Genomic DNA, 24,829 nt, shown 5'->3' with positions numbered 1-24,829 from the left:
TCCTCGATGAATATTTGATCATACAAGAGAGACAGAAACCATTCAAATATTCACAAAAGTCATTTAATAATCCAGACGAGCCAAAGTGTGTTTCATATAGTCAGAAAATTTGGTGTGATGTATTTCGACTGACTATAGCAAGGCCTGTTACTGTTCTTCATCGCCAGTCTTGAATCGTCTTGATTCCCCGTTTTGCAAGATCATTTGTCACATGAGTGTTTTCCACAAAGCTTAGAAATTTTCTAAATTTAAAAAACCATGAGTCGTTAGATGCTTGGTATAATCTGTGTCATTGTATATTTCTGGAAAGTTCCCCCTGCATCCATTCCTGTGGTTCGGTGAGGCCAAGAGGATTAAAACAAGTCATGAGACGTTAGCTATAAGCTCAGAAAAAAAAATCTGTTCCATTGTCTATTTCTTGAATTTTGGGTTATCCTGGATTGAGCTGAGGCCTAGGTGTTGAAAACTGGTAGTTTTTTGCTTATGTGACAAAAGACTGTCTGGTAAAGTCTGTGAACCCATGGCTATAAAACTGTTTTCAACACCTAGACCTCAGCTCAAACCAGGAAGATCCAAAATTCAAGAAATAGACAATAAACAGATTGTTCTGAGCTTATATCTAACGACTCATATCTTGTCTTTAATCCTCTTGGCCTCACCGAATCACATGATTAGATGCAGGTACCATGTAGCGAATAGGAAAATTTTTTAGAAATTAGAAAATTTCTAAGCTTTGTGGAAAACACTCTTGTGACAAATGATCCAGAACGGTAATATTTCTAGAAAAACGTAAATACATATAAATTTGGCTGCACACATTAAGTACACGGGAATGACCGATCCAAAAACTGAGCTGCGTTGCGCATGCTCTGAGATCTGAAATTCTATCGAATCATGAAGCAGATTTCCTCAGATAGCAAATTACGATTTAAACTAATAGTCCCGAATGGTAGTGGTGGTTCATTCATTTCGGAAAAGAAATCTATAATTTTAAATGACCAAGAAAACATAACTCCGTTAACATTGAAACCTCAAAATAAATATCTCCGCCGGTAGTACACAAAAACAGTGTATTTTAACGTACAATCGAATAGATATATCTTGTGAAATATAGCACGCAGGTATAGTTTCTTGGCAGTTTATGATAAAGGATTATCTAGGGTTGTTGTTTATATAATATATAGTGTCATAACTGTAAATAGTTTTCGAGACTTTTTTTTTTAGCTGGGGGCACCCTATTAAAAGAAAGAAAAATTAGAAGATATTTAACAATATTTAGCAAATAATTGGTAGTCTGATACCAATGAGTTATCTCCCTTATACCATTAGGAATATAACGATTTTTCAAATTTTTTCAAAGATTGTGGCCCATTTTTGACCATTTATACTATATTGAGTCTTTTAAATTTGGATTCACACCCTAGACCACCGTTAGGACTCTAAGTAACAGAAGTTTAAGAAAGGAAAAAAGAGAAGTTTTCGGGATAAAAGCATCTGAATAGCCACAAAATATGAAAATACTAGATTTTCAGCGTCCAATTATATATTGCCTAACCAGCGAATTTTTACCATTTAGATGTCAAACGATCCTCCATTGTTCGGGCTATCCAATGACACTTTAGTTGTTTTGAAATCTTACGTAGTAATCACTTTTTTCGCAAGATCACCATTTTTTTTACTTTTTATGTTTTTTTTTCTCAAAATATCGGATATTTTTTCGACTACTTCCGGTTTTTGAATCAGTGTCGGGATAATTTTAACAAGTTGTTTGGTTACCTAACCTTCTGTACAAGAAGTTTCAGAAAATTCCATTCAGCTGTTTTCCAAAGAAAGAAAAATAGAAGAGTAATTTAACGATTTTTCAACTTTTTTTCCAAGATTGAGGCTCTTTTTGGACCACTTATATTATTTCAATGATTTTATTTTTGGACTCACTCGGCGTACCATAATTTATTTTGTAGCCATCAAAATCGTATCATTCAGATGTCATATGATACTCCATTAATAAGGCTATCCAGCGATATTTTAGTTCTTTTGGTTTGCTAACATCTGATGGAGAAATCAACTTTTTCGCAAGAGCGCTATTATTTTAAACCTTTTTTCTTCATTTTTTGCATACTTCCGGTATGGAGATTATTGTCGGGATAGTTTTAATAACCGGATTGACTTATCAAAAAGCCACAGGGCTATGTAATGATATTACATTGTCTGATCAGATAAAATGCCCCTGGGAAATCATATGTTCAATGTGCCAAAAATGCAAAAATTTCAATATATCGAAAATTAAATTTAAATATTTCAATACATATTATACATCGTTAGAATCGGAATTAGGTCAGCTATTTGAATATGTAACTTTTTTGTAAAAATTTGTTTAAATAATAAAGTAATAGAGCATTTTCCAAAATTTTTCAACTTTTTTTGATATTCAGTACGTTATTTTACATATTCCAGACATTTCAATGTCTTATTGGATGGATTCATGCGCAAGACTACCAGGGGGACTCTCGATAGGGAAAGTTTAAGAAAAATCCTTAGAGCAGTTTTCGAGATACAGGCGTCCAAAAACGCTCCAAATCAGAAAATACTTGATTTTCAGCAGGCCATATTTTGCTGGCCTCTCATAGGATTAGTGTGAAATGGGTATCATATGACAGTCGAATCCCCGGGCCACCCAACGATACCTTAATTTCTTTAATCCGTTGACATTGGGTGAAGAAATCATGTTTTTCCCAAAAGCACCCATTTTTTGCGTTTTCTTCAAAATATCGGACATTTTTTCGACCTCTTTCGGTTTAAGGATCCTTGTCGAAATAGCTTTATCAGTTGTTTTTGGACTATAACTTCATGTTCCATAAGTTTCAGAAACGTCAAGTCGGCCGTAAAACGAAACTCTGGCTCACAAAATGGGCAGAAAATTCGAAAAAATTCGAAAAATAAACGGCGATAACTCTGAATGAAAGTGATATTACTGGAATCGGATTGTCTTCAGGTATCAAAAAATGTAGGTCAAAAAATGTAATTTCAAATTTCGAACGACAAAAGCCATAGATGAATGTTCGAAATTGAAAAATGTGAGATAGCCATTGTCTCGGAAAAGATTCAGGGTTTCCAAAAATGTGAATTGTTTTAAAATAGGTAAAGAATTGGCGAAACAACGGCCGATTTTTTATACGCCCACATTGAAATGTGGTCGAATATTGTCGTCGCCCCTTTCGGTCCGTCGGTCCTACGTCCACAATTGATTGTGGACGCTCTAGAGGCTAAAGTTAATATCTGATTGACTTTAAATTTATACACAGTGTTTAAGTTCTTGAGACGAAGAAGCCTATTGATTTTCAGCGATTTCCGATAATTACTGCCAGAGTTATGGCCCTTGATCACTTTGAAAAATCTTGTGGACGCTCTAGAGGCCAAAGTTAATATCCGATTGACTTTCAATTTATACACAGTGTTTAAGTTCTTGAGACGAAGAAGCCTATTGATTTTCAGCGATTTCCGATAATTACTGCCAGAGTTATGGCCCTTGATCACTTTGAAAAATCTTGTGGACGCTCTAGAGGCCAAAGTTAATATCCGATTGACTTTCAATTTATACACAGTGTTTAAGGTCATGAGACGAAGATTCTTATTGATTTTCAGCGATTTCCGATAATTACTGCCAAAGTTATGGTCCTTGATCACTTTGCAAAATCATGTGACGCTCTAAAGGCTAAAGTTATAATCCGATTGACTTCAGATTGATATACAGAGTTTAAGATCTTGAGACGAACAAGTATATTGATTTTCAATGAATTTTTATGACTTGAACAGTTAAATCCATGATATTAAAAGCTTTGCATACAAAACGTTAGCATGGGGCAGAACTTTATAAAAACCAAACAAATTCTAATAGTTTTCTGATAATTACTTCGTGAGTTGTTGCTCTTAATCAGATTTTAGTGTATTATAAATGGTTCATTACCGAAAAAAGTAAAAATATGCGACAACCCTTGTTGACTGCCCGGACGATTTAGTTGCTGTGGGCGTATGTTTCGTTGCCTGGCAACCTATCTTGATTTATTGCTACCTTTCTAAATTTGGCACTTCCGGTCTGCGCAGAAGTTTCAAAAATACTTTATCGAGTAACCACCACATGGTTTCCTGAGAGAAAATTGAACCCCAGGCTCCCGCGGTAAATAATAATAATAATAATTTTAGTAATCTCAATAGGCTTTCAGTTTCGCGAACTGGACGAAAAGCAATGTCGTGGTGCACACCGAAGTTATGGTAAAAACTGAAATCGCTATAGATATCAATCAAATGAAATGAAATAGGGTTTAACGTATTACTGTTCTGCTCGGAATGGACCATGAGGAAAGTTTTGCCCGAACAGCGGCGCTAGTCTACTCTTAAAAACAATTCCAACTGCCAAGGGATCTTTTACAGTCACACCAATTTGTACACGGGACTTCGGAATCGCTTTCATGTCAGCTTCTCAAATATGTAACTGGTTCAAAAATTCATTGAATATTCAATGAAATATCGCCAATTTTCTGGTTTCGTGCAGGTTAAAGATTTGACGTCACTAAAATGTAAAAGTTCACTATTAATTACAGAGTCCATGCCTTCTATCACAAGTGCAACATTCGATAACACTGTAACCATTTACCAAATTGGACTTCCTTATAAACAACGCGAGCCGTCGATTTCTGTCGAGATGATTACGGTTATATGATAATTTTGACAAAGAAGAAACAATATTAATTCAAAGACTAATTATTACACACATAAATCAACAATTTCTTTTATAGGGTCACTAAACCCATATTTTAGATAGAAGTAAAGACTCATAGTTGAAATAATTTTAGTTCAAATATCGTCAATGTGAAAGAAAAAGAGCACAAAACGTACATATTGTAGGCCTTTCCACCCTTACTGCTTGTTTCGCTTAACAGTGAAAGCTGCCGTTTTCAATTTTCGATCCCTTTGTTCTCCTACTCCTGATATTTTGAACTGTTGTACAATAGTTTCATACATAACACTACGAATAAGACTCTCTGTAGAAAAAGTTCCAAAAAATGTTACGTTGACTTTTCTCGAAAAAGACCTCTAAAAAGGCTCCAAATCGTAAAAATACGACGTTTTCGATTTTCGATCTCTTTTTTTCGGCTACCCTTGACATTTCAAAAAATGATATAATGGTTTCACACAACAGACTACATATTAGACTCTCGATTGACAAAGTTTAAAAAGAAATAGGCGTGGTTTTCGAGAAAATGGCGTCTAAAGTTACCCGAAATCGTAAAAAACCTTACTTTTCAAAGTCCTATAACTTTTTGAATTTTTGATAGACAATTCAATGGGCTATTTAACGATATAATACTTTTACTAATCGGCAAAAACACAATGGATACATTTCATTTTCCGCACAAGCACCCATTTTTCAGAATTTTGTCAAAGTTTGGATACCTTTCTTGACTACTTCCGGTGATTAGGATTTTTATTTACAGTTCATGGACGGGGTTGGTCCTTCGACTTCATATTCCTGAAGTTTCAGAAATATCGTTGGAGCCGTTTTTGAGTTATTAAATTTTGACTAAAACTCGTAAAAATCGCAAAAAATCGACCAAAATCAATATCCGAATTTCAAAACAAAACTTATATCCCTAAAATCGGAATGATGTCAGCTATACAAAAATGTAAACAAAATTTCAAAATTCCCAAAAATAATTTTTTTTAGAAAATTTAGAAAGTTTTCCAATTTTCAGCCAAAAAATGAAAGCGACAAAGTTCTTGAACTGCTATCAGTAGGGTGACCCATGTACTGCGCAGAAATACAGTCCATCGCTGATAGTTCGAGACTACCACTGAAGCGTACACATTCGCCGTGCCGAGACCAACTTTCTGACAGTATGATACTATAAATAGCCATGGCACGTGCAATTCTCTACAAATCTATCAACTATTACAGCCGTAAAAAATTTATTGTTGACGATTTTGAATAGCAGTGAAATTAAGCTTCTTGGTTATTACAGCAGATTTAGAAATTACGCTCGTTTCATTTTTTAAATCGCTTTATCATTAACTGTACCGTTAAGAGCGGCATCTTTTGGTTTAGTACAAATAATATCTCTGAATCACTCGGGTTAGACAGGAACATGATACTAGCAGTAGTTTCATTTTACTTTTACAAGGTTCTTAAAAAGATTGTTGAGCAACCTAACGTGCTTATTTCTAAATTCAATTTCTTGTTCTAGCTTTCTGTTATGTTTCGTAAAAAAAAGTAGTCTTGATTATCCCGACCTGTCAATCAGACGTGGAATGGTCGATAGACTGGTTAAGCGAGACTAATTTCAAAACAAGGGCACGTAACCTATCTTTTACTCAAAAGTGTCTGGATGTTATGGACAACACTTGGAACCAGTTTTCAGTCTATTATTTATAGATGATTAATGGTCATAGGTAATTAAGTACAACATGATCGTTTATTTAGTGACTATAATTGTGTGAAACTGATTTGAGGCTTGGCATATATATAAATATTGTGGCGTAATTGTCTAGATATATGGAGATATATAGAGATATTTATTTATGGTGGGTCACCCTACTATCAGCTCAGAAATGTCCCCAGCTATCCTTAAATGTAAATATGAGAAAAATCGGTTGAGAATTAACAGAATTGTGGCCGATTTTCAATTTGCGTGCACGTAAAAGATTTGACCCATTTCCGGTATGCGCACAAATTTCCCAGAGAAAACCAAACTTCAGACCTTTATCTCTTATAGTTGCTGAGAAATAGGCTCCCCCAATAAAAAAAAAATAATAATAAGAAGAATAATCTTAGTAATAACAATAGTTTTTCACCGAAGGTGAAGCCTAATAATAATGATAATAGTAAAAACAATAGTCTTTCAGACTAAAATCTGAAAGGGATCACGGTGGCTAAGTGGGTAAGGCGCTGGCTCGCTAGCCTGGAGGTCGGGTGTTTGATCCCTGCATTGGCCGAGAAAGTTCATCCAGATTTTCCGGCGTGGTTTCCCCTTGTCAGTGATGCAGGACGGATGTCTATTCATTCGGATGAGACGAAAAACCGAGGTCCCGTGTACACATTGGCGTGCACGTAAAAGATCCCTCGACATTTGGAATTTGATATAAGAGTAGGCCGTAGTGCCGCTGTCCGGGCAAAATTTCCCTCATAGCACACTGTATGGCGTATGCCCGTCTTCATTAGCCCAGTTCGGAGCAAAACAGTAGGACGTTTGTACCACTTATATTATTTCAATGGGATTCATGGCATAGACCACCGATAGGACTCTTGAGTACAAAAAAAGTTTAAGAAAAATCGTAGGTGTCTTTTTCGAGGAAAAGGCGTCTCAAAAGGCTCCAAAACGGAAAATACTAGATTTTCGACGTACCATAATTTATTTTCTAACCATCGAAATCGTATCATTCAGATGTCACATGGTAGTCCGTTAATGGGGCTATCGAACGAGACTTTAGTTCTTTTGGTCCGCTAATATCTGACGGAGAAATCAAGTTTTTCGCAAGAGCGCCAATATTTTTTTACTTTTTTTTCATTTTTTGAATACTTCCGGTATGAAGATTATTGTCGGAATAGTTTTAATAACCAGTATGGGCAATTATATAGCCTCAGGGCTCTGTAATGATATATTACGTTATCTGATTAGATAAAATACCTCTGAGAAATCCTATGTTCAAAACTGCCAAAAATTAAAAAATGTCAAAATATCGAAAATTAAATTTCAATAACTCAATACATATTATACATCGTTAGAATCGTAATTAGGTCAGCTATTTGAATGTGTAACCTTTTTGTAAAAATCTGTTTAAATAATAAATTAATAGAGCATTTTCCAAAATTTCACGATTTTTCGACTTTTTTCGATTTTCAGTCCCTTTTTTTTTATCCTATTCCAGACATTTCAAAGTCTTATTGGACTGCTTCATGCACAATACCTCCAAAGGGACTGTCGATAGAGGAAGTTTTAAAAAAATCGTTGGAGTAGTTTTCGAGATAAAGGCGTCCAAAAACGCTCCAAATAAAAAAATACTTGATTTTCAGCGTGCCATATTTTCAAATATGGTCATTTATTTTTCGCGCTTTTTATACGGCCACATTGGAAATGTGGTCGTATATTGCCGCCGCCCCCGTACGTACGTCCGTACATACGTCCGTCCGTCCGTCGTCCACAATTTCTTGTGAACACTCTACAGACTACATTTATTATCTGATTGTTTTGAAATTGATATATGTTGTTGATATTAGTGAGATGAAGAAGCCTATTGATTTTCAGCGATTTCCGATAATTACTGCCAGAGTTATGACCCTTGTTTCACTTTGTTGCACCTTGTGAACGGTCTAACGACAAAAGTTATCAACCGATCTGTATGAAATTTATAGGCATCATTTAAATTAGTAAAACAAAGACGTCTATTGAATTGCAGCAATTTCCGTTTATTACATCTAGAGTTATGGCCCTTGTTTCACTTTGTTAAATCTTGTGAACGCTCTAATTTCTATTTGAAATTGATGTGCATCATTTAGATTAGTGAAACGAAGAAGCCTATTGAATTTCAGAAATTTCCGTTAATTACGCTGTTGAATCATTTGAATGCTCTAATAACAACAGTTATCATCTAATCTGTTTGAAATATATATGCATCATTTAAATTAGTGAAACGAAGAAGCCTATTGAATTTCAGCAATTTCCGTTAATTAAGCCGTGAGTTATGGCCCTTGTTTCACTTTGTTGTACCTTGTGAATACTCTAACAACAAAAGTTATCATCTGATCTGTATGAAGTCTATATGTATCATTTAAATTAGTACAACGAACAAGCCTATTGAGTTTCGGCAAATTTTTGTTAATTACATCTAGAGTTATAGCCCTTGTTTCACTTTGTTGAAACTTGTGAACGCTTGAACGACAAAAGTTATCACCAAATATGTATGAAATTCATTTGCATCATTTAAATTAGTGAAATAAAGAAGCCTATTGAATGTCGGCAAATTTCGTCAATTACCTCTAGAGTTATGGCCCTTGTTTTACTTTGTGGAACCTTGTGAACGTTCGAACGACAAAAGTTATCACCCGATCTGTATGAAATCTATATGCATTATTTGAATTAGTAAAACGAAAAAGCCTGTCGAATTTCAGCAATTTCTGTAGAATACTTCCAGAGTTACGGGACTTGTTTTAGTTTTTAGAACGTTGTGAACCCTCAAACGACGAAAATTATAATGTCATCTGTATGGAATTGTCTATTAAATTCCCCTAATTACCTACAAAAGAATAAATATGCGACATCCCTTGTCGACCGCTCGGACGATTTAGCTGTTGTGGGCGTATGTTTTGTTGCTTGGCAACCTATCTTTTCAAAAAATTGCATATTATTTCGACTACTTCCGGTTTACGGATTGTTGGTGAAATTGCTTTATCCAATGGTTTGACCATATGACGTTATGTTCAGGAGTTTCAGAAACATCGATTAATCCTTTCAAAAAATATAAGGGTTGGAAAATTGGCAGAAAATTCGAAACAAATCGAAAAATAAAGGGCGATAGCTCGGAATAAATCTTATATTACTGGAATCAGATGGACACGAGGTTTCAAAAAATGTATGTCAAATTTGAAAATTTTGAAAAGTAACAAAAATTTTCTCATAAACAACGTGCTTTCAATTTTCGAACTATAAAAGTCATAGACGAATATTCGAAATTGAAAAATGTAAGATAGCCATTGTCTCAGAAAAGATTTAGGGTTTCCGAAAATGCCATTTGTTTGAAAATGAGTAAAGAATTGACGAAACCATGACTGATTTTCAATTTCGGGACAACGTACGAAGTTCGGCAACTTCCGGTAAGCGCAGAAGTTTCAAACATGGTCGATCAAGTAGCCACCACGCAATTTCCCTATAGAAAATTTGATTCCAGATCGATAAATGTTGTCGATCATGGAGAAATAAGCTCCCGCGGTAAATAATAATAATAATAAATAATAAATAATAATAATAATAATTTTAGGAAAAACAATAGTCTTTCAGACTAAAAGTCTCAAAGCCTAATAATAATATTTTTTTAAGAAAAACAATAGTCTTTCAGACTAAGTCTGAAAGCCTAATAATAATTTTAGGACCAATGAAACCGATAAACAGATTTCCACATAAACATTGCAGACGCGTTATAAAATGGACGCAGAATCAATCAAACCCAGTAATATCAATTCCATTCATGCATTTGTTACCATGTGTTACATATGTCAAAAAAGTGATCCTGACAAAATTTGTTACTAACTTACCGCTGAGTTAGCTGACTTTCTAATGGGAAATTAAAATGCGAAAAAAATCTTAAAAAGTTATCCTGACAAAATTGGTTATTTCTCGACAAGCTATTTTTATACGCCCACATTGAAATGTGGTCGTATATTGTCGTCACCCCCGTCCGTCCGGCGGTCCGGCGTCCACAATTGGTTGTGGACGCTCTAGAGGCTAAAGTTAATATCCGATTGACTTTAAATTTATACACAGTGTTTAAGGTCATGATTTTCAGCGATTTCCGATAATTACTGCCAAAGTTATGGCCCTTGATCGTTTCAAAAAATCTTGTGGACGCTCTAGAGGTCAGAGTTAATATCCGATTAACTCTAAATTTATACACAGTGTTTGAGGTCATGAGACGAAGAATCATATTGATTTACAACGATTTCCTATAATTACTGCCAAAGTTATGGCCCTTGATCACTTTTTAAAACCTTGTGACCCTCTAGAAGCTAAAGTTATCATCCGATTGACGTCAGATTCATACACAGAGTGTAAGGTCTTGAGACAAACAAGTATATTGACTTTCAATGAATTTTTATGACTTGAACAGCTAAATCCATGATGTTAAAAGTTTCCTATACTAAACGTTAGCATGGGGCAAAACTTTATAAAAACCAAACAAATTCTAATGGTTTTCTGATAATTACTTAATGAGTTGTTACTCCTAATCAGATTTTAATGTATTATAAATGTTTCATTACCGAAAAAAGTAAAAATATGTGACAACTCTTGTTGACTGCCCGGACGAGTTAGCTGCTGTCGGCGTATGTTTCGTTGCCTGGCAACCTATCTTTGGACATCTATATGATCGTATTGATTCAATCTACATGTCCATTGGAGTCAAGTATTAGAATGTTAAACGAATAATAAAATCATAATATGAAATCATAAATGGCATAAGGCATCACATGGTAAAAATTTTATGAAAATCGAATAATAATTGCCACTTCTATAGACCAAAAACCTTGAAAAGTTACTTGTAGAAAATCGTCTGTATCTCTGCAACCAAACAAGTTAAAAAACATTTTCTGGTATCTGTATGATCGTATGGTTTCATTATATTTGTTGATTGGGATCTGTTTTGAAGGCTAAAAATACAGTTTTTGCCAAAATGAGGTCATTTCCGCTGACAGTGTCAATGTTAAATTGGTTTGACCTAGTCAAAACTGGCATTAGTTATCAAATGGTAAAAGAAATTGAAAATCGAATGATAAATGACTCTTTTACGGGCTAAATAACGTGAAAAGTTGCGGATGTAAAATTGCCTATTTTCCGGCAGCAGCCAATATTGCTAATTAATTTTCACATACATTCTCTAAGTATAGATTATTGCTACGAGCTAATGAAGGTTACGAAGAAATATTTTAAAATATAAAAACGCTGGATGGGTTGTAAGTAGCTTAATTTTACACCTTTTTCACCTTTTATTTAAAATAGTCCGAAATCGAAATTAAAAAAAAACTGAACCCGATGTTTTGTGCGACTTTAAAGGGCGCACCCTTTCAGTTATACCAGATTTTGGACCACGGAGCATATGAACTTTGTTTTAAACAAATCGAACAATAAATAATTAATCTAGAAACCATAAACTGAATTAGCCAATAGCGGCCAAGGAAAATTATCGAGACAAAAATTGAACATATTTTTGCTCAAATCACATGTCCTTTTAATTCTGGGTAAAACTCTATAAAAAAAAATATCTAAAGAACCGTAGCTATTTGCCTTGTTTCAGGACATTTCGCATTGTCGCAGAAAGTTCGAAATAGCTTTAAACGTTAAGTCACACCCACTTTCCCTGTAAAACCGAAGACATCGAATCGATCTGACAAATACTTTCTGAGATAGAGTCAAGTGAAGGAAAAAAAATAATAAGAACTAGAAGTGCGACGCAGTAATGACGGGTTTCACCGGTGCCACGTTACCCTTAAACTTATGTCACTTATTAGGCATTCATAAAACCAGAACTACGCCATATCGCCCGCAAGCGGAAAGGAATAACCGAACCATGAAAGGCATGTTATCCTCATTTGTACAACAGAAAGGGGGTCATTTGAATGAACTTCTTCCTGATGTGATGTTTGCGTATATGAAACTACCGGAGTGACACCTAATTACGCTACGTTTGGAAGAGAATTTAAAACCCCTTTCGATCTTGAGTTTGGACGTCCACCCCAATTTGAAGAGGAGTGTCATTCATGGAGCAGGAATCAAAGTGATCGTCTAACTGAGTGTCACCAGTTTGTTCATGAACAACTTCAAGTCGAAATGGATATATTCCCCAAACGTGTGTTAGTAAATTTTCTGACATAGAAGTGATGCTAGAGCACTTAGAACGATTATATGAACGAAAACGTGTTACCAGCCAAGGTTGTGTGTGAACTTTCTGATTCTGCTCCCCGGGTTCCAGTCCGTATCCTGAATGCCAACGACTATGATGTGTTTCTAAACAAACATACAGGAATCGGTGACATTGTGCCAGTAAATGTGATTGGCACTAGTGATAACCGTTCAAAGTTACCTCCCAAAAGGGATTTCCCTCCCCATGTATGGGAATTGTGTAAATGAGCGGCCGAGGGTTTGGACAGAGAACAGAGTGCGCAGTCACAAACTTATTATCCAAACACCAAGACCTGTTTGCAGCCAATTCTATGGAACTTGGTAGGACATATATGGTGAAGCGTACCATTAATGTGGGTCACTCTGAACCTATAAAATAACGACCAAGACGTGCAGCCCTTCATCAGTCCAGTCGTAATTGTTAAGAAATCAGATAGAACTATGAGATTTTGTGTCGACTACGGGATGTTGAATTCATTGACGATTAAAGATGCATACCCATTACCGAGAATCGACGAAATTTTGGATGCATTATCTGTTGTGAAATGGTTATCTACAATTGATCTGGCTAGTGGCTGCTGGCAGGTTGAAGTAGAACCAAAAGATCGTCCAAAGACTTCCTTCGAACGGCTAATGGAGTCGGTACTTAGTGGTTTACCGTGGGAAGTGTGTTTAGTTTACCTGGACAACATTATTATTTATTCCCAAACCTTTGTGGAACATTTGGATAGAATTGAGATGGTTTTAAATCGTCTACGCCACGCTGAATTAAAATTGAAGGCCTCCAAATGTAATCTGTTTCGAGATGTGGTGAAATATTTGGGACATGTTGTGTCCTCCAATGGTATAGCCACTGGTCCAGCAAAGATTGAATGTGTACGTGGTTGCAGAACGCCAGTTAATATAACTGAAGTTAGGAGTTTCCTTGGCCTTTGTAGCTATTACCGACGGTTTATCAAACAATTCTCAGATATCGCTAAACCTTTGAATAAGTTAACTGGAAAAGGACAGGAATTTAATTGGATGTCTAACTGAAAGTCCTGTATTATCCTATCCTTACCCAATGAAATCTTTCATACCAGACACGTATTCTAGTGGTTATGGTATAGGGGTGGTTGTGTCTCAGGTGCATGATGGTGAAAGAAATTACTGTGCTACTCGCAAAGAGCTTTTAGTTGTTGTCTATTTTGTAAAGTATTACAAAGCTTATTTGCATGGCCCGACATTTGTGGTGCGGACCGATCATGGTGCTCTATGATGATTGTTGAATTTTTAAAACATAGAAGGGCAAGTGGCACGTTGGATTGAACAACTAGCTCCATATAATTGTGATATACAACATAGGCCTGGACGAGTGCACAACAATGCTGATGCTCTGAGTCGTCACCTATGTGTGCAGTGTGGTCACAAAGAGGAAGCCAAATCTAAAGCGTCAAAATGTATGCGAGCCCGTTTACAGTTGATAGGAATAGACACCCATGGGGTCGAACGTATGCAGCAGGATAACCTAGAGATAAGTGTTATGAAATCCTGGGCGGAAAATGGAGAAAACCCAAATTGGGAAAATGTCTCTCCTCAGAGGTACTTACAAAATGGGAATACTTAATGGTCTAGAGCGGTGTTCTTTACTTAAAGCAAAGTAATCTCAACAATCAAGAATTAAAAATTCCTATTGTAGTTTGGTTATTCCCAGACGGATCCATAGCGACCAAGTAAGCAATCTGAAAGCTCTGTATTCCAAGAAATGTGTCGCTTATTATGCATTCATAAAACCAGAACTACGCCATATCGCCCACAGTAATGGACAAGTGGAAAGGAATAACCGAACCATCAAAGGTATGTTATCCTTGGAATGAACTTGTTCCTTATGTGATGTTCGCGTATAGAACCAGTAAGCACGAAACTACCGGAGTGACAGATAATTACGCTATGTTTGGAAGAGAATTTAACACCCCTTTGGATCTTGAGTTTGGACGTCCACCCCAGTTTGAAGAGGAGTGTCATTCATGGAGCAGGAATCTAAGTGATCGCCTAACTGGGTTTCATCAGTTTGTTCGTGAACAACTTCCAAGTCGAAATGGCCAGTCAAAAGAATTATTACGATCACACCCGCTCCAGATTGGATCCGGACACAGGTTGCTTGTGCATGAGATGGAGAAGTTAAGGAGAGAAAAAAGGGGGAGCGGCGCTAAAAGATGAAAAGAAGAGATGGTTTAAAAGATGAAAAGAAGAGAGATGAAAAAAAAAGAGATGGAAGTAAAGATGAGAAGAAGAAAGGTGGAAGTAAAGTTAAGAAGAAGAGAGAGGAGAAAAGAATATAGAAAACATCTACCTGGTGAAAGAAGAGATGAGAGGAAACGAGATGACAGGAGAAAAGATGATAAGAGAACCGAAAAGAGTACAGAAGGGAAACCAGGTGATAAGAAAGAAGGCGAGAAAACAGTAGATCTTTTGAAGAAAGGTGGAACAGATAAGAACACTGAGAAGGGTAGAAGAGATGAGACGGAAGAGACAGTAGAGAAGAACAGTGTGGGAGAGAGTGGCGCTGTTGGTGGGTTGACTTGTATCATCAACTTGCGAAAGAAGAACCGAAGCTAGATTTCATCGTATATAGTGATATTAATAATGAAGATGAGGATGGACAGAAGGTGGACGGGGTTGATGAAACTGATGATATAATGATCGATGGTAGCACCAACACAGAGAGTTAGGAGATAAAGACTGTTGGGGTACAGTGTTGCTATGTACGATATAAGAAAAGAACTGAGGTCGAATGGATGATGGAGAATGGAAGGAAGAAGACCGTGGTCTATGAGGCTGATTGGGAGGTTGATTTAGGGATGCAAGACAATGGTAATGACGAAGAAGATGCGTGTTAATTCGTGGCTGTTGAATGAAGACGATGTTTTATGGTTATTGAATAAGGATGATGTTTTATGAATGACTATGGTGTAAATAATTTATGGCATGGTTATGGAGTGAATGGCGAAGAAGATGGTTTATGGTACACGATGGAAAAGGAGATGTTGAAGAAGATTTATATTTATATTTAATTGATATTGTTATTATGATTATGATCTGTTAAAAGTTGTTTTTGTATATCGTTTTCTAGGGGTTTTTTTTTCATCATTTTTTATTTTTTTTTATATTTCTTTCATAATTCCATGTATGGCAATGCGGGACGCATTGGGCGGGGGCGTGGGTAGTGTGACGGTTTTTATTTCATAGGCTATCGTTTATACGGAAGCTTTATCCGTATCCACCCACATTCCCTAGTCTTTCGTCACATTTTCCTTTTAGTATATATTCATTTGTTCATCGTTAATTTATCCTGTGATCTCGTTGTTGATGTTATTCTACTGTCGATTTATTTATAAATATAGGTGTATTTGCAAGGTATTACGGGAGTCCTCGTTGCCCGTTATTTTACGAGACTTTATATTGTATATAATAATAATATATTTCATACAAAAAGGTATACATACAGAAGTACAGATGCGATAATAATAATAATAATAATAATGGTAGTAATACTAATAATAAAATTTACAATAATTTTACTATTATTTACAGTTTCATAAATAAATATGTTTAATTAAATTAAATTTAGTTATTTTGTACATAAATACTCTATAATCTTGTTTATTTGTTCTTTATCACAGACTTCATGAGAATGTTTCATAAATAACATGCTATTTATAGCGGCAGCAGTTTGCAGGTCATTAACTTTATATTTGTTAGTGGCGACATTTTCCATCCTACTTATTATTTCAGTTTTTTCATTGAACAGAAGAAATTCTTATACATTTCATGTTTTTTCACAAATATAATTAATATTATCACTTGCATTTGATTGGCTACCATTTAGTGTAAGTAGTCCACATATGTGTGTGCATTTGTTTTTACTGTTTAAAACAGATACAATAAATTTTACAACCCGTTTATGAATTTGGACATCAATAGGTAGATCATTACAAATCAAATGTAATAGGACATTATGAGTTCTATATGTATTGTTTAATGGTCGAGAGCGAGACATTATGTAATATATTGTAACAACAAGAGGGTCGTACAGACACTCCGCACGTGCTTTTACAGTTTACAGTGAAATACGTCACGCGAGTCCAATATTTCATTAGTATAAATAATGTACGATTGGCATGTTGCCCGTACGATTATTTGAAATAATGGTACGCCAAGAGCAAAGGGTGGCGTCACATCTGTATTTTAAGGAAAATTAAATATGCGTCTTACACTTTTGCGCCAGGCACAGTAAAATTTCTCGGTAGATTTGTTGGTTAGGTTCCACAGTTGACATCCATATAATGGCATACAAAAAGTTTTAAATAGTTTATATTTAATCCACGGCGAGACACATAAATACATTTGAAGTTACATTGAATCTTACAATAAAGTTATTTATACAGTTGTCTATATTATTTTTGGTTTGATCACTAAAGATTTGATTACCTAAACGTAATATTTGTATTTTTATCACCAAATTTAATTGGACAAGTACTCGTTTCAGGTTTATTATTATGTCTAAATATCAGAAGCTTACTTTTGTCGGGCTTAATTTGACATCGTATTCATTAGAGTAAGACTCTGCAATGTTAAGTAATTCTTGTAGGGCCTTTCCTGTTGGTGTAATTAAGGTGACGTCATCTGCATATGCCAGGGCTCCTGTATAAACATGCCCAATGTGCCAACCAAATTTACTGTTTTTCAGGCGCACTAATAACTCATCTAGATACAAACTAAATAATATGGGAGATAGAACCCCGCCCTGTTTCACTCCATTCGAAACAGAATGGTTCATCTGTGAAATAACCCCATCTGTTCCTGGTTTTTTGATTAATATACAAATTTAAGAGAAATCTAGCAATTACGCAACATATATTTTTTCGTAATAATAATCGAAACAACTTTATGTAGTTCAACCGATCAAATGCCTGACTGGCATCAAGCAGACCAACAAATACGTCAGACTTCCGGTTATGATTATACTTGATAGTTTCATTCAATACAAATGTACAATGAGTGGTCGAGTGTTCACTCTTAAAACCAAATTGTAATTGCGAGGAGTTAAATATATAAGGATAACTATCTAATAATATCAAATCAATTAATTTACCTATAATACTACTATAAGCTATCACACAGCGCATTTTCGATAGATCTTTGATTGAGAGCTCAACGAATAAATTTTAACTATTAGTGTTAGAACGTGAGTGGATATCTGAAGGTTCCGTTTTATACAATTGTTTGTGAAAAGTCTACAGGTCACAATTTTTATCCGATTTCAATGAAACTTGAAATGTGGGCGAATCCTGCCTGGCAGCCGCTGGTTATAATTATACTAGTTAGTGATCATACTGTTCATCTATTACGCGTGTGTCAGTTTACCAAATTATATATATGGTTGTGATCGTGTACATGTGGGTGGGTGTCGACTGTCGACCATAATTTGGGGTTTGCCTGAAAGTGGTTTCACTCTTGTTAATTCTTGTATTTATAATATATTTATCATCATTTATCACTATTGTGTTCTCCTGTACGACATCTAGATTTCAATCATAATATATATTTATATGAGTAGTTTTGTTGTTTGTGTTATTGAGTAAGATGAGACATTGTGCAAGGCGACATTGCAGTCGTGTTTCGTTCAATTATTGGAGATCCCGGTCAAGAACTTGGGAAGGGGTCCCTTATAAGCATTTTTTAGCTGACACTTACCCATTACGAACCGAAGAGAGTTGTGATCCCAGGCGAGCTTAGAAAACCTCTCCCTGAATAACAGATCAGTAGCCGAGGTTCCACTGGTGAGTCTTTGTGATAGAGGGGCTCATTTTATTGTGGATACAACCGTTGGACGCTACATCACACACATCTCAGATAAACCCGGCTGGCCCTTGATTATACTCCTTTTGGTTGCTGTTATCGCAACCAGTGAGAAAACACGTCAATTAAACAATACACACCATAGACATTCATCGTTTGTCGGTCGGTTAATTAACATACCTCTAGAGAAAATGCACCGACGCACAATTTTTCAACCCAAGCATTAATTAACTCACCTATCAGACAGTATTTCACCCTTGTTAATTAGAGCACTTTAGTTATAATTTTAACGCGGTAATGCAGAGTAATGGTTGGGAAATTGATTTTCTTTCGATAGACGTACAAAAAAACAACCCACCTAGATTTATATAAGGTCCGTGCACAGATTAACCCCTTAGTAGTCCTCAGTGTATCTTGTCATGAAAATATGGGATCCTAATGTCCAGTATTTAAGACACAATATGCATTTTAAAATCAGTACACGATTCGTGTACTCAATGATTTCGGGCGCCATTTTAACGAACAAAGACTAACATATCCTACAAGACAATGTGGAAGTAATTAGTAATGGCTGATTCACAGCCGACAAAAAAGTAATTAAAAAAATGTGTAGCATGGACTTAGTAGACGTAAAGAATGCTGTCCCATTTGGACCGTTCTTGCATTCCACCGAACATGATTGGTTAGAATTACAATATTTCTTTTTTAAAAAGGGAGTTGGATGCCCGAATGGTTTACACGTGCGTGCTGTATCATAAGGCCTGTCATTGAGTCAACTGGCGTGGTTTCGAATCCCGGGTTGTACGTGACAAGTAGGGTCGCCTGTCCAACCTCATGGGTTTTCTCCGGGTCCTCCGGTTTCCTCCCACTGCTAAAGACCCCTACGCGCAAGCGAATTATTGAAATAAAATGAAAACCATATGTTAGTCCCGAAATGACATAGTTTGTGTCGAGTGGACGTTAAACCCCATCTCTCTCTCTCTCTTTTTAAAAAATGAATACGAATCACTTTATATTACATTAATATGTACTTTTAGACCCATTTGATCTATTTTCCGGGTGGATGGATGGCTAAATGGTTAACCCTTGTCGGTGCACGTGAGGTCTCCGTGGACCCCATGCACATGTTTTATAGTGTTCTGTAATAACTACTTTGCACTGCTTTCTGAAATTTAGTGACTTTGTCTCCTATACATTTTTACACGTAGCGAAGAGTTCGGTATTCATCTGCTTCCCACATGCAGAGTTCTGTTACATGCAAATCAGGCCCAACGCTTGAAGGAAACAAGGGGTCCAATCAGACCCCTAACTTACAACTCACAGTAGGGATTTTGCTAATGTATTTGCTGTCTAATACCATATTGCGTCTGTCAGAGTATTCTCTCTTTTAACATCTGCATGTTACAAATACCAAAATTAAATGATGAATTCCAAATATTCAATGGTTTTTGTATCAAGCGTGAATTGCCATTTAACTTCTTTATCACATAGTACACAAAGTAGCAATTTTGTGAGAATTATTAAATCTTTTCCAAATGTCACTTAAATGTTTTTGTATAATAATTTAGTTGTTTTTCAGTTGTCAAATATGAATACAAATAAAAACTAAACCGCTGCCTTTTAATTCAGATATATATGTACGTAAAAACTTTGAATTATAACATACCTGCTATGTGATTCTCACAACGTGCACCGACAAGGGTTAACTCGTGCGTGTTGTAACATAAGGTCTGTCATTCAGTCAACTGGCGTGCTTTCAGTTCTCCGGTTGTACGTGACAGGGAGTAGGGTCGCCTTCCCAACCTTGTGGAATTTTCTTTATGTCCTCCGGTACTTTCCGCCCACTGCTAAAGACCCCTTTGCACACGAGAATTATTGAAATAAACTTGAACCATATGTTAGTCCCGAAGTGACTTAGTTTGTGTCGAGTGGGGGCATTAAGCCCCATCTCTCTCTCTCTTTCTCTCTCTCGTCTATTTTAAGGTTCAAAAGAATAGAGCCATACGCAATAAAATACTAAAATTTGAGTCTTAATATTTGAAATGTAATTAATTACATTTCCATTACTCATTACTTTGAAATCTTCCATTACTCATTACATGACTATTACATAAAGGCACAAATAAAAGAATCACAATTCAACCATTATGATCTGTTCAGGTTTACAGCTGTTGTGGATGTATGTTTATGTTTATATTAACCGTTATTTATGAAACTAATAACCTTCTCTTTCAGTGTGAGTTTGGCTTTATTTTTCCGGGAAGTCTTACTAGACTGTGTATGAAATGCGATAACTGTAAAAAAAAAACTTGTTTTAATTGCAAAAAAAAGGTATGAAAAGATTACATTAATTAAGATATTTTCCTTCATCCATAAGACCATTTAAATTTGGGGGGTTGGATGACTGAATGGTTAGCGTGTGCGCGCTGTATCATAAAGTCTGTCATTGAGACAACTGGCGGGGTTTCGATTCCCCGGTTGTACGTGACAAGGAGCGGGGTCGCCTGTCCAACCTCCTGGATTTTCTCCGGGTCCTCCTCCGGTTTCCTCCCACCGTTAAAGACCCCTACGCGCAAGCGAATTATTGAAATAAAATTAAACCATATGTTAATCCCGAAATGACCTAGTTTGTGTCGAGTGGACGTTACCCTCCCTCTCTCTCTCTCCATTTACATTTAGCTTTAATTGAAAATTTACTGAAAATAAATTTATACATTAAATTGTTTCCATTCTGTAAATAAAATCTTGATATGATATATCAAGCCTCATTGTCCGCCATATTTATTCCATAAATTGGAAACAAGTATGGCGGCTTGGGGGCGTTAACTTTTTTTTATTTAATTATTTCGGTATTTTTGCAACCGGAGTTCAGTTTTAAGATTGATTTGGAGTCATATAGGGCTTTTCAAGGACCCTTTAAAAAATCATTACTCCAATTAGATAGTGATTAGACTTTTGATAACAAGGTGAGTTTAAGGTTCTTTTGAATATAGTATGTATAATGGATTGCATTTACTTCCATCTTTATCATCACATGTATAAAAATATTTAACATAAGCAATGAAGCATATGTGTATGTTGTCGATTCTGTCTGTGTGTCTGCCACAATTTTTTTCCGATTTTAATGAAACTTAAAATAGGTGTATCTCCCAAAGATCTCTCTTCCTTTCGAAATTGGCATGTACCGGACCGTAACTTCCAGGAGTATGGCCTCTGATACGAAAAATAGCTTTTTTTAGCTTGTGGTCCCTCTGGTGTTCACAATTTTTTTTGTCCGATTTAAAAAAATAACTACATTTAAATATAACACTGTTACTGATGCGTACACAAAATATGAAGTCTATCGATCGAACCGGAAGTGCCACCATCTTGAAACTTGAAAAATAAAATCACCGAGGCTTTTGCGCTATTATACTTACAGACATGGGAGTTACATTTTCTGAATCCTTGAAGGAATGCCTAAAAAACGTTCAGAACAGAATTTTGATTTCGGTCAACTGATGGTCTCCATTGAGAATTGAATATGAAGAACAGCGGAAAAATCCACTTGAACGGACGTGAAAATAAACACAATAGGCTGTAATATGTTCAATGAGTCTCTTATTTCTGAAATTAATACATTTCATGATAGCACGAGATCAAGGTCGAATTTTTGGTGTTTGAAAATTTCAAAATTTCGAATTTCGCCTTTGATCTTTTACGTGCCGATAAAGTTGTTTGCAGGACGATTTATGTCTTTAATGTTCAAAATTTACAAATTTAACCTAAATATTCGAACAGCTGAGGTCAATCTGATTAAAAAAATATTAGTTCTGTTCAAAGTTATCTCATTTATTTTTTCGATATTTTCCTGTCTTTCTTAGTTCTTTCCCGACATTTTCATTTCATTTTCTCATCCATCCCGTTTTTAAACGGCTTGATCCGTTTTTTTCTGAAACTTCTGGAACGGGAAGTCATTCCGATTGCCCGGGTGCAATTTTTCTTAGTGCTTACTAAGATTATTAGGCTTCCAGACTTTCGTCTGAAAGCCTATTGAGATTACTAAAATTATTATTCAGACTTTTGTTTTTACTAAAATTATTATTATTTATTAGGGTTTCAGACTTTCGTCTGAAAGACTATTGTTTTTACTAAAAAGTTTTCTATCGGGAAACCATGTGGTGGTTACTTGATCGACCATGTTTGAAACTTCTGCGCATACGGAAGTGGTCGAACTTTGTACGTTGTCCCAAAATTGAAAATCGGTCATGGTTTCGTCAATTCTTTACTCAATTTCAAACAAATGACATTTTCGGAAACACTGAATCTTTTCTGAGACAATGGCTATCTCACATTTTTCAATTTCGAATATTCGTCGAAAATTGAAAACACGTTGTTTATGAGACAATTTTTGTTATTTTTCAAAATTTTCAAATTTGACCTACATTTTTGGATACCTTAAGTCCATCCGATTCCAATAATATAAGTTTCATTCCGAGTTATCGCCCTTTATTTTTCAAATTTTCTGCCCATTTTTTTGAAAGCCTCAATCGATGTTTCTGAAACTCCTGGATCGTAAAGCTATATTGTCAGACCCTTGGATAAAGCAATTTCAACAACGATCCGTAAACCGGAAGTAGTCCAAATAATGTCCGATATTTTGAAAAAAAAAGCAAAAATTGGTTGCTTTGGGGGAAAAACGCGATTTCTCCGTCCATTTTCAACGGTTTAAACAAATTAATGTATCGTTGGGTGTCACGATAAAACTATCACGACGATGATCTCCATACTGAAAGTATTCAGAAAATGATATAAAAAAGGTTAAAAAATTGGCCTTCTTGCGAAAAACCTTATTTCTCCGCCCAATAGTAGCCGACCAAAAGAACTAAAGTGTCGTTGGATAGCCCCGTTACTGGGCTATCATGTGACATATAAATCATACGATTTCGATGGTTAGGGAATAAATTATGGTACGCCGTAAATCTAGTATTTTCCGTTTTGGAGCATTTTGAGGCGCCCTTTTCTCGAAAACGAAACCTACCATTTTTCTGAAACTTTTTTAGAGTCCTACGTGAATCCAAAAACAAAAACATTGAAATAACATAAGTGGTCCAAAAAGAGCCTCAATCTTTGAAAAAAGTTAAAAAAATCCTTAAATTACTGAAAATGCTCTTCTATTTTTCTTTGTTTTGAAAACAGGTCAATGGATGTTTCTGAAACTTCTGTTACAGAAAGTTAACTATCCAAACATCTTGTTAAAACTATCCCGACAATGATCCCAAAACCGGAAGTAGTCGAAAAAATATCCGATATTTTGAAAAAAAAAACCCGTAAAAAGTAAATAAAAAAATGGTGATCTTCCGAAAAGAGTGATTACTACGCCAGATTTCACCAAATCAAAACAACTAAAGGCTCATTGGATAGCCCGAACAATGGACGATCTTATGACATCTAAATGGTAAAAATTCGCTGGTTAGGCAATATATTATGGGACGCTGAAAATCTAGTATTTTCCTTTTTGGAGCCTATTCAGACGCTTTTATCTCGAAAACTTCTTTTATTTCATTTGTTAAACTTCTATAAGTTAGAGTCCTAACGCCGGTCTAGGGTGTGGATTCAAATTTAAAAGCCTCAATATAGTATAGATGGTCCAAAAAGGGCCACAATCTTTGAAAAAAGTCGAAAAATCGTTATACTTGTATAAATCTAATGTACTTCTAATGGTATAAAGGGAGGTATCTAGTCTTAAGCTAGATGGAGTCATACTACCAATTATTTGCTACAATCCGATATTTTGAAAAAAAATGCATAAAAATGAAGATATTTGCCAAAAACGCGATTTCTCCGTTGGATATTACCATATCAAAAGACCTAAAGTATCGTTCGATAGAACATTGAATGGAGTTTCGTATGCTTCCTTCCGGTCTGTTGCCTGAAAGCCAATTCTGCACTGCCATGCAGGTCTGAAAGACTATTGTTTTTACTAAAATTATTATTATTTATTAGGCTTTCAGACTTTGGTCTGAAAGCCTATTGAGATTACTAAAATTATTATTAGGCTTTCAGACTTTCGTTTTTACTAAAATTATTATTATTTATTAGGGTTTCAGACTTTCGTCTGAAAGACTATTGTTTTTACTAAAAAGTTTTCTATCGGGAAACCATGTGGTGGTTACTTGATCGACCATGTTTGAAACTTCTGCGCATACGGAAGTGGTCGAACTTTGTACGTTGTCCCATAATTGAAAATCGGTCATGGTTTCGTCAATTCTTTACTCAATTTCAAACAAATGACATTTTCGGAAACACTGAATCTTTTCTGAGACAATGGCTATCTCACATTTTTCAAT

General features: G+C 35.6%; 1 protein-coding gene across 2 annotated transcripts in view; it reads left to right on the top strand.

Moving 5' to 3' along the window:
• Positions 1-24,829, top strand: part of LOC126814503 (E3 ubiquitin-protein ligase RNF31) — a 384,135-nt gene that overhangs the window by 262,040 nt on the left and 97,266 nt on the right. For both annotated transcript variants that reach the window (XM_050539678.2, XM_050539679.2), the window contains exon 16: positions 20,736-20,831. In XM_050539678.2, the coding sequence (XP_050395635.1) occupies positions 20,736-20,831 (96 nt within the window). The remainder of the gene's footprint in view (positions 1-20,735; positions 20,832-24,829) is intronic.

The sequence above is a fragment of the Patella vulgata genome, chromosome 3, assembly GCF_932274485.2.
Source record: "Patella vulgata chromosome 3, xgPatVulg1.2, whole genome shotgun sequence".
NCBI lineage: Eukaryota > Metazoa > Mollusca > Gastropoda > Patellidae > Patella > Patella vulgata.
Note: the sequence above shows the minus strand (reverse complement) of the source record. Positions and strands in the feature narration are given on the sequence as shown.